The sequence below is a fragment of the Phoenix dactylifera genome, chromosome 12 (genome assembly GCF_051530095.1).
Source record: "Phoenix dactylifera cultivar Ajwa chromosome 12, Ajwa_hap1_PhDact_Kaust_v1.1, whole genome shotgun sequence".
In the NCBI taxonomy this organism is placed as follows: Eukaryota; Viridiplantae; Streptophyta; class Magnoliopsida; order Arecales; family Arecaceae; genus Phoenix; species Phoenix dactylifera.
Window position 1 is genome coordinate 698582 of NC_143201.1, and position 12207 is coordinate 710788.

Genomic DNA, 12207 nt, shown 5'->3' on the forward strand with positions numbered 1-12207 from the left:
ATGATCGTGATCTTACTTAAAAGTAAAAGCGGACTCACCAATGATCTCGCTATATTGCATTTACATATCCCCTAGATGCAACACTTTCCTATTTCTTATTATACGTAGGTTCGATCATGATCTTATTATTTTACAATAATATATTATTTTCTTATATCGATAGATATACATATATTAATAAAATTTTGTATAGTGATATTATTTTAAATTGCATGAACCAAGATCGAAGCTTAGCAACAATATTAATAATATTAGTATTAGTATTATTGGTAAGAAATACTTACTAAAATGAACGAAAAACCATATTAAATTGTCATAGTCCTATCGATATTATGATATAGATTTTGTGATACGCTAAATAAGCTTAATATACTCAGTATTAGCACACTGATAAAAATCTGTATTGATACTCAATGAGGCTCAGCTTATAAGTAGGCCTCTTATTTAATATGATTCTTTATTTTTCAAAATAATATGTTCTCTAACAGCTGTTACAATATCGTAATGGCACCATGATGGTTTTGACAAACAATATAATCTATTACACTTCTATATTGCATTTTAATAACAATTTGAAAAATGATAAAAAAATTTAACCCTATGCCACCAAATGTTTATCATTCTAGTAGTCAAGCCAATAATAATGGAAACTTGGTGCAGAAAGCACCATGTATGTGTAATCAACAATCTCTACCTTAACTGATAACAAACAACACAGCTTACACAAAAGCAGAATGTCACTTTTATAACTAATTCATGATTGTCCAAATCACTTTCACAATTCATCTCCATTAAGGGTGTCCTTGATTTGCACCATCTCATTTGGATAAATATCGCTGGTCTTCTTGTTGGATGTAACACCACCCTCGGCACCTCTATGTTTTTATAATTAACTATATCATCTATCCTTCATAAATTCTTGAAGCTCACTTTTTCTGTACTTTTTGCAAGGACTTCATGTGATTTTGTTCAAACCACGAGTTTATGGTTCATAGGGAATTCATGAAATCACCGGGAAAACAAAATTTCAATAGTTCGCCTACAATATCTTGGTAAACAAATAAGGCCCCGTTTGGGAGAGCTTTTGGAGGGCCAAAAAGCACTTTCTGGCTCTCCAAAAGTACTTTTAGATAAAAAATAGTGTTTGGTAAAATTTTCGGAAAACTATTTCAGCTTTTGCGGGAAGCTGAAAACAGCTTTTGGGGAGAAGCTCCAATTTGGAGCTTTTCGAAAACGTTATTTTCAGCTTTGTCGGGAAGCTGTTTTTTGGACCAAAATACCCTCATTTAAATCACACTTTTTTCCCCCAAAATCCTCATCCTGCCTCTTCCTCTCTCACCCATCCTCTCCCTCCCCCTCTCTATCTTCTTCTTCCTCTCAACGCCGCCGCCTCTGTTCCTTCTTCTTCTTCTTCTTTTTTTTTCTTTTTTTTTTGTTTTGGGAGCTCGTGGCTGCCCATGGTGGTAGCCACCATGCCGGCCACCACCCATGGCCAGCGACCCCTCTATGTTTCAATGAAATAAAATAATAAATAAACAAATAAATAAAAGAAAAGAAAAAATAATGAGTGGCAAATAATCTAATCTAAATAAATAAATAAATAAATAAAAATATTAGTAATTAGTTAACCAATTTTATCACCTAGTTAGAAAATTTGTTAGAGAGATAAATAGTCATTAAAAGGATGAAAAATTAATTTACACTAATAATTATAATATTTTATATATTTATTATTGTATTATACTATAAATATAATATTATATTACATTATATCATAATACATTGATATGTTATGTTAAATAATTTAATATTATATTTAAATATTATTATATAATACATAATATTATAGTACTATATTATAATAATATTATATTACATTACATTAATATTATACTATATCATATATTTATGTATCAATACATATTATATTCTATTATGCTCTGTTGTATAATACTGGTAATGTCCTTTATGGTCATTTTATCACACAAAAGTACTTTCTCAGTTTGTTTACCAAACATATGTTAAAGTGTCACAGCACTTTAGAAATGTAGTTACCAAACAGCAAACAGCTTTTTATAAACGCTCTGCTTCAGACAGCTCTACTTCCAAAAGCTCTACTACCAACAGCTCCCCCAAACAGGGCCTAAGTAACATTCATAAGTATGGTCTGCCTTTACCTGGAGATGCTATCTAGAGTATCAAAAGTACTAGCTTCAAAAAGATACCCTGAAAAAGGAAAAGACCTCACAAACTTGACTATAAAAATTAAGGGTGCTTTCTTATTCACCGATTGCATAGATACAAGAGGAAGACGTGCAAATGCGCAAGGTAAATACTTTTATCTGAATAAATTTCCAAGAAGCTGAAAAGGAATTAGGGGATTATATACAAATGCATCTTCTCAGTTCAAAAATAAGTCAAGATAAAAATGCTATGGAGGAACTGTAAGCAAGGAAAATATACATTTACAAGTACTCACCTCCAACCAAGCATAGGATCTTGTAAGCTCATAAGTTGCAAAACCACCATCTCTGTTCTACAAAGAGACCAACAAAGGATAACACAAAAAACCAGGGATTTGTTGCATATAGTAAAAGACTAGCAGATATGAACAAATATTAACGAAAGCCTCGAGTAGAAAATACTAGTAAAAAGAACAATGTTTATGAGAACAAGCATTGACAGGCTCGGAAGGGCCTCAGAGAAGGCATGCCTTGGCTCATTCCCAGCTCAGGGCCAAAAAGGCATGCTTAATAAGGCGGTCACAGTTCATATACTATTGAGTTTGATGGTGCTTCGGCCCAAGAGGTTCCCAAGTCTTATGCAGGCCAAGATTTGGCCTAACCCAACTTGCATGCATCACAAGCAACACAAATGCACAGGCATGCATGTATAGGAGCATGGATATGCAGAAGCACATGTTTAAGATAACTTTTGAAGATGCCGAGTCTATAAATGTATAGACGCACACATTTCCAAGACAAAGCCAGAATCCGTCTTGAATATAGTTTAGGCCAAGTTGATTAATTCAATCTGTGTCAACATGCCTAACTTCCCAGCCGAAGCCTATACATTTCATGCTTGGAATTTCATGCCAATTTGTTGGCACAATCCACTCATATTTTATGAGTTAGTAAATTATATAGGTTTGGTCTTAAGAATTAGGCACATATATAAGCCAATGACACCATATTCAGCAAAACTATTATTTAAATGCTCTTTGAATTATGGTTCAGACAGATTACAACTAAAGCTAATATTAAAATAAAATTCTTATTTACATGGTTTTGACTTTTTGCATTGTACATGTAACTTTGAAGATTATTTAATTATATGAATATATCAAGGTCTGGAGTGGGGAAATCTTGCACAGTTTGGTACGCTATCGACACATATATACATTACAATTCTTGAACAATGCTTCTGCAGGTGGAAATGCAACATACTACAGTATATTTATATCCAATTCATGGCCAAGTTACCATAAGGGAAAGAATGACATTAACAGCATCATAAATCCGCCCTGCACATAATGGTTCACCAACGATTTCTGGAGAGCTCTTTGACAACAATAGTGAAGCCTGCACAAGAAGGAAAGGTATAAACAAGAATAGCATCAACAGAAGCAATACATGTAAGATGTACCTTCAATCCTTCTGCTGTGCAATCTGATATGGGCCATCCATGATCTGCTGTAGAAAAGGGCCATGCACCTTTAGAGATGTGGCGATACCAGAAACTAAGATCACCAGGGCAGTCTTCAAGAACCTTCAAAAATATGTGGAATAATACAAACACAAAATTATTGGTGAAAGTGTAACAGGCACATCAAAAAGAGGCATTCTGCTAAAGAGTATAAACCTGTGAGTCTTTTATGTAGTCATGTGCCCGCTTAAGAGTAGGACCATATTCTTCAGAAAGGTCAGTTGAGATAATTGCTTGAACTGTGAAAGCTGTATCCCACAATTGGCTGCCATTATAACCCTGCATTTTGCAAATGAGATTTAACAAATATTGACTGCTTAGACAATGCTCTTGGAGATACAATGTACAGTCAAATCTTGCAGACACCAAGAAGGATGCCAATGAGCACAGATAGAAGGAGAATGCACTTGATAGTATCTTAAAACCTGCATTTTCATGCCATCTTCTGCAAGCCACAAAAAATCATAGACTCTTGGAAGGTGCAACTTGAATGCTTCTGAATTTGGATCTTCAATCCAGCAGGAAAGCATATTTAGTACCTGCATATATTAAAGTTCAGGCAATGAGTGGTTGGTGCTACAATAACTACATGATATAGATAAAAGAAAACACAACATGAAAAACACTAAATAGATTGTGATTTCCCACTTATATAGCTAATGATTTATATTAAACACAGAGTCTTTAGCAAACTCAGGAACAATTCTAGGATGCCATATGATCAAAAGCCTGATAATGAAGCATCAACATACAACTGATAACTATTTCTAGGATGTGAGGCACACAGCTCCAAGATTCTCAGAGCGAATAATAACTTACTAGGATGTAAGTCAAAACTTCAAAGTTTAACCACATATCAAGTCAAAAACAAGCGTGACTCTTGCATACCCAAGTTATTTGCATCTATAAGAATTAAATTAACTCTTTGTCATGATGCATTAACTGGCATCTACTCCATGACCATGAGGTTGCAGGTAACCCTGTAACTGAACTATGCTATGGGCTGTGAATTCAACTCAAAGGCCATGAGTTGATCATGAAATTTACTATCAAAAGCCAAAAAGGCATAAAAATTATACAGCCATATTTCACTAAGAGAAGTGGGAGGCAGGTGCAACTCCTTTGATAGTGTTTGTGAAGTTGAAGATGGTTTTGAAAAGTTAGGATGCCAATACAATACAAAAAGACACAGGATGGGCAAGACAGCATGGGATTGTTGTGTGATGCACGTGGGATGGTCTCAGATGACAATGGGGCAAAATATTGGCGCAGGATAGGCATAGAATGATAGCAAAGGATGGCATGATGAAGCATGAGAAGTTAGTGGCGGCACAATTTCATGGTCAGACATATCACCGGCAGATAGAGCGTCAAGTACTGGTTCAAGAACTTGTAATGACCGGCTAACATAGCATGGTCTAGTGGATGGCCAATTTATGCATTTGATGGATGGAGTAATGGCCTGAAGGCCTCATATCTAGACCTATTCGGGTTCAACTACCAAAAAAAGGAATGAATAATGAATATTCTGAGAGTATAGAAACTTTAAAGTTCACAAGAGAAAGCTAAGATCCAAGAGAATATTATGAATTTTATGAGCCCTATGGTTACAACAGTTTAAATGAACAAGTATGGAATGTAAAACAAGTATATGAAAGGGAAAATTTTAGGTAAGGATCCCTTACATAATTGAACTAGCAAAGAACGTTATCACGGTTCATTATATATTAGAACAGTTGAATGAGTTCTTGTCATTAAGGATGCAAGAGTTGATTGTCTTCTGATACCTCAGTTAATGAGTTGATAATTTAGGAACTGATGTAGTCTCAGAACTCCATCTTATACATAGTTTATATTTTTTTATTGTTTTTGTATTTTCCATCCAAAGCCATGTTTAGGCTTGGATTTTCAGTCGAGTCATGTACTAATACTGCCAAGCAAAAAAAGGTCCACCTAGGTGTGATAGGAAGCCTAAGCCAACACCAAACTACCACACTTAATTGCTTGAGCCTTAGCCTTTCTTCAATGCCCACGGCCATCACTCATCTCTAGGAACGGAGGAGGATGGATGATAGTCTTGGAAATACAACTGTGCATGTTGAATGTATGAAAGAAGGAAGTTAAAAAAAAAAAGAGAGAAAAAAAAGAAAAAAAACACTGTTCACGTGAACGGTAATCCGACCTGTTACTGTTCACAGAATAGTAACCCGACATATTACTGTTCACGTGAACAGTAACCCGACCCGATTACTGTTCACGTGAACAGTAACTCGCCTATAAAAAGAGAAGACAACAGCCAAAGAAGGGAAGAAGAAGAAATCCTACAAAGGTGAGTGTCACCATGGGCGAAGCCCTGAGAGATCCTTTTCCTTCCACTTTCATCCTGCTTCTTGACCTATTTCTTTTTGGAGCCACCTTCTTGACCCAGTCATCCTTCATCTCGATACTTTGGTGGAGCGCGGCCTGAAGATTCTTATTGGATTAGAGGGACCAAACTCGCAGAGGTAATTATCCAACTAGTTCTATCACCATCTTTTGCCCATCCCTCGTTTCTTCGACCATCAATCATTATCTCCACCCATCATTATTACCATCGTTGCCATCTATCACATCCTTGAAACCCGAGAGTACTGGCAGTATTTATTTTATTGTTCTGTTGTGGCTATTTTCAGTTTGTTGCACTAGTTATATTTCATTGATTAGACTTCATTAATAAGATATCTATCATGTTTTGTTTTGCGTTCACATATTATGAAATCAATCTACACCCGTAGTAATCGATTATAGGTTGCACCAAAGTGGTATCAGAGCAAATAGGTCCTGCATATCTAAAAATCTTTATTATTGTGTTTACATCATAACATTCTTTTTTTTCTGCACTTTAAATTTCGAGAATTAAATTTCTGCACTTCAAAACAGAGAAATATATTTTCTGGATTAAAAAATAGTAAATTATATTTATGCATTTAAAACTACAAAAATTTTAATTTTCGGAGTTAAAAATACAGAAAAATTAGTTTATGCATTTTAAGAAAATTCTGCATTCATTTTCTGCATTTAAAAAAATATAAAAAATATTTCTGCATTGAAATATTAATTTCAGGCAGATCCGGGGAGGATCATTGGAAAATTGTGAAAAGCATTCTCAAATACTTGAGAAGGACTAGAGATGTTTTTCTGATTTATGGATGATCAGAATTGAAACTAGAAGGCTATTCAGATTCTAGCTTTCAATCTGATCCAGATGATAGCAAGTCAATCTCTGGATATATCTTCACTTTGAATGGTGGAGCTGTGAGTTGGAAGAGTTCCAAACAGCAAACTGTAGCTGACTCAACTACTGAGGCAGAATACATAACTGTTAGTGAAGCTGCTAAGGAAGCAGTCTGGATGAAGAAGTTCATCACAGAGCTGGGTGTAGTTCCTGAGATTGCCGGACCAGTCCCAGTTTATTGCGATAACACTGGAGCTGTTGCACAGGCTAAGGAACCAAGGTCTCATCATAGATCCAAGCACATTTTGAGACGCTTTCACCTTGTTTGAGAGATAATCGAAAGACAAGACATCAAGATTGAACGAGTAGACACAAAGAATAATATAGCAGACCTATTTACTAAAGCTCTACCACAGCAGCAATTCAATCGTCACCTCGATTGTATGGGGTTAAAATATAAGGGCGATTGGCTTTAGTGCAAGTGGGAGATTGAAAGAGTAGATGCCCTATAAGCCAATCATTTGATGGGTTTCTCTTTGTAATCCTCCAAATCATGTACTTTGACACTCGATATATATCAATAAAGGCATTGTGTTTCATCATTTGCTACTTATCTGTTTTATTATTGGATGATGAACCCCATAAATTAGGACATTGGTTTTAGGGTTATGATAAGATCATACCAGTGAGACCTAAAATCCTAATTTAGAATATTTCCAGTCAAATTGGTATATTGAGTCGGGGATTAATATTACCGGAAAGACTGGCACATCTTATGTATGCTCGATGTAGAGGGTGATTGATCTCACAATCACTTATGTGAGACACTAATACAAAGATGTGGGTGCTCATTAGAGGAATGAGTTCACTGAAATGACCAGCCATGAGAACATCTTATGGATTCTTACTTAATTATCAAAAGATGGTTCTCATAGTGGGAGTTGTGCAAGTGATCCTTAGACCTGAGATCACCATGGTACCTTGTGCACTTGAAGCTATGTTTTGGTTTACCCTCATTTACGACATTGCGTTGTGTATGGGGTATTCTGGATATGGTGGAATTTGTACGAAGATTGTGAGTAGGTCAACAAGGAATCAGTCACTTCTAGTAAGAGAAGGTAACATCCTACTTACTCTAATCTTATAATGATTCAAGAAGCCTTTGATCAAAGCAAAATGAATATTAGAAAGAGTTTCTAATGTTTTATTGTTTGAATTATCATATAAAAGATTGAGAGAGACATGAATAAGTGATTGAGTTTGATATTGATCCATACTCATGCACTTATTCAGGATGTAGTATGACTGAGGGATTGAATTGCACGGTAACTTGCCACTGAAGGGTATGTTTGGATTTGTCCAATACATTCCTCATCTTCCGAGTAGACATGATACGTTGCTAGACGTCAATCATGTCTTGTGGGTTGATCAGATCAAAGAGTTTGATTAGATCAAAGCATCAGAAAGGTTCTGATTGCTAAGTCAGGTTTAGCACTAAATTGAACCTAAATTGGATTAGAGGTATTCTAATCAGGCTAGGTCAACTTGCACCTGCACCTACTGCTGGCTAAGATAAGGAACCCAATAGGTCACACACAAGGGAATTAATCAAGGGTCTAATTGGATTAGATCATGTTTGCAAGATGAACATGCTAGCATGTGTTGCAAACCTTAGCTCCTGATTCAAATTAAATTCGAATCTGATTCTTAGATTAGGTTGATCTAATATGATTAGATCATGACCTAGTATGGGTTAGCCAAGAGTTGGAACCCATTTGGCTTTAATTACACCAGATTTGATTAGGTTTAATATTTTCTTTAAGTTGGTTAAACCCAATTGGATTGGGTTTGATAGGGCCTTCACTTCTGGACCATTGGATCACTCCCTGGATGAAGGATCTGGTCCACTGGTTGGCGCCTTCATCTGGACCATTGGATGGCTTCCTGAATGAAGGATCTGGTCCACTGGTTGGCGCCTTCATCTGGACCATTGAATGGATTCCTGGATGAAGGATCTGGACCATTGGTCAGCGCCTGAATCTGGACCACTGGATGGCTCTCTGGATGAAAGATCTGGACCGTTGCTCAGCGCCTAAATCTGGACCATCGGTGATGGCATCTTGCTTCTGGACCATTGGATAGCACCCTGAATGATGATGCCTTGATCTGGACCATTAGATGGCGCCTAGATCTGGACCATTGGCTTTGGTTCACTGCATTTGGGCCCTTGGATCATCAGGATTTAAGAGAGAGATGTGAGAAAAAAGTTGATACACCCTTCTCCTTAGCACCTCATCATGATGGGATGCCTCTCTTGGCACATGCCTCATCATGATAAGGTGTGTGGATGGGATGCATCCCTCCATCTCTTATAAATAAGGAGGTGCCTTGGGGTTCTAAAGATCATCCAAGAAAAAGCCTCTCCTTCTCTCTCCCTTATCCCTTCTTTCTTACAAGCCTCTCTCTTTTGTCCTAACCCAAGAAAAGAGGGTCTTCTTTAGGACAAAAAGGCTAGTGAATGTTTTAGAGGTAGAAAGGAAGAAGCAAGTGAAGAAAAATCAGCCAATTAAATTCTTTGGAAGGATTGAACAATTAGAATCAAGTTTTGGTGGAGCTAGAGTCTTGAACCCATTCCTGTGTGGATCAACATCAGAGGGTGAACATTTGGGCACCTTAGGACATCTTCAGACATATTGGATATAGCGTGATAGGTATTCTTTTATACCAAGATTATATTTTCTACATCATTTGGTTATACTATTAAGGTGATCTTGGCTTATTAAGGTTTCATATAATGGGTTTTATAAGAAAATTTTATAATCCCGTATCTTCCGCTGCGCCCTAGGGCACTGGGAAACCCAACAAAAGATACCTACACAAAAGATTAATAAACCATATAAGATATCCTGCTTTAAGGAGGGAGTTGAGGCGCCAGAGACTAGATTTGTTGCAGCGCATACAGGAGGCCTACTCGTCGTGAGTCGAGTTCTTCCCAGCTAGGGGAAATTGATGTAGTCTCAGAACTTCATCTTATACATAGTTTATATCTTTTTATTATTTTTGTGTTTTCCATCTAAAGCCACCTTTTGGCTTGAATTTTCAGTTGAGTCATGTACTAGTACTGCCAAGCAAAAAAAGATCCATCTAGGTGTGATAGGAAGCCTAACCCAACTCAAAACCACCATACTTAATTGCTTGAGCCTTAGCCTTTCTTCAATGCCCACGGCCATCACTCATCTCTAAGAACGAAGGAGGATGGATGATAGTCTTGGAAATACAATTGTGCATGTTGAATGTATGGAAGAAGGGAGGAAGTTAAAAAAAAGAAAAAAAGAAAAAAAATATATTGTTCACGTGAATAGTAACGAATAGTAACCCGACCTGTTACTATTCATATGAATAGTAATCCAACCCGGTTACTATTTATGTGAACAGTAACTCGGCCTATAAAAAGAGAAGACAACAGCCAAAGAAGGGAAGAAAAAGAAATCCTAGAAAAGTGAGTGCCACCGTGGGCGAAGCCCTGAAAGATCCTTTTTTTTTCTACTTTCATCCTGCTTCTTGACCTATTTTTTCTTGGAGCCACCTTCTTGACCCCGTCATCCTTCATCTCAATACTTTGGGGGAGCGCGGCCAGAAGATTCTCATTGAATTGGAGGGACCTCCGACTAGTTCTAACACCATCTTTTGCCCATCCCTTGTTTTTTCGACCATCAATCATTATCTCCACCCATCATCATTACCATCGTTGCCATCTATCACATCCTTGGAACCTGAGAGTACTGGCAGTATTTATTTTATTGTTCTATTGTGGTATTTTCAGTTTGCTGCACTAGTTATATTTCATTGATTAAACTTCATTAATAAGATATCTATCATGTTCTATTTTGCATTCACATACCTCTATAATGATCTTTTGGGATGATGAGTATTTGCTGAAGTATCTAATCAATCGCACCATAATTGATTATTATGAAATCAATCTACACCTATAGTAATCGATAATAGGTTGCACTAGGAACAAACACCATCACGGAAGAGTTTGAGGTCATAGAGCAGTAGAAGAATAAGATAGTTCCACTTTAAATCCCCATAAATAGCTGAGTCAAGCCGACAGTACAAAGGTACTCATGATCAAGATTCGTCGTACCGAACCAAACCAAATGGTACATCCCATACCGCATCGTACTGGTACCGATACGAGAGGCATACCAATACTCGGTACACCAAAAAGAACCCATACCATACTGTACCGACACGGTGCCAATGTGGCACCGGTACAGGGTCGGTACCGAGACGACGGAACCTTGCTCATGATAGAAAGCCCCCTGCACTAGATATATACCAAGATCTGATCACGTATGTGTCTGTGTTAAATCCTAAATTTATCGGCATGCATAAAAGAATCATTTCATATAAGATGATAAAAATTAGCAAATAATCATTTTCTTAATAACCGGTAATGAATTTCAAGTCTCATACACCACCACCTATCAATAGAACACAGCAATCAACTCTTAAGTCTACAGGTTAAAGATGCAAGTGGAAACTTTCATGCTTACCTTGTTAACAGGACCAATACAAATATATCGAGTATTCTCATCTTCATAATGAATATGTTGAATCACGGTATGCAAAGCCTTCTCCCTCAACATGTTACCAGGCGAATGCATTAGAACAGGTTCGACAACTTTATGAAGTGAAGCCCAAATTATATCCTGTATCAGCGGGTGGGGATAGTACAGATCTTCCTGAAATAAGAAAAAAGTAAGTACCTCAACAAATAAGCATTAGCCCATGTTTACAAGCTTTGAAAGGTCAAGATATGTTTCATCAACTTTAAGAATTTTGCCAACCAACTCTCAATCTGATGTGAAATCTATGAATTGATGAATATTGAAGACCTTTTATAAGCAACAACTCACACATTTAGACTAATTTAGGATGCAAGATTATTGGAGGTTGAGATATTAAAAACAAATTGAGTGCTCTTAACTTGTCAAGCTCTCATTAAAAATAACTAAAAACAGCTTGCATGCAAACAAAATTTAGCCATATAACATAGCATGTTATTTCATATTGAGTGTCGGTACGATATGTCAAGCCAAACCTACATCGGCACAATTTTCAACGGTCGACTCATCCTATAGGTTATTTACATACAACCTTCTGAAGGGAGATCATTTCTTTGGAAAAATGGGACTCAATTGTATGTTGTACTATATGGAAGAAACATAATGCATGCAACTTCAATAGTAGCAAATCATCTATTATTGCACTGTTTGGCA

General features: G+C 36.7%; 1 protein-coding gene across 4 annotated transcripts in view; it reads right to left on the bottom strand.

The window, feature by feature from the left end:
- Nucleotides 1–12207, bottom strand: part of LOC103712248 (cycloartenol synthase-like) — a 32001-nt gene that overhangs the window by 14155 nt on the left and 5639 nt on the right. For all 4 annotated transcript variants that reach the window (XM_039129785.3, XM_089926611.1, XM_089926612.1 and 1 more), the window contains exons 8-13: nt 11482–11670; nt 4131–4244; nt 3862–3984; nt 3646–3768; nt 3483–3581; nt 2480–2536 (exon numbers count right to left, since the gene is read on the bottom strand). In XM_039129785.3, the coding sequence (XP_038985713.3) occupies nt 2480–2536; nt 3483–3581; nt 3646–3768; nt 3862–3984; nt 4131–4244; nt 11482–11670 (705 nt within the window). The remainder of the gene's footprint in view (nt 1–2479; nt 2537–3482; nt 3582–3645; nt 3769–3861; nt 3985–4130; nt 4245–11481; nt 11671–12207) is intronic.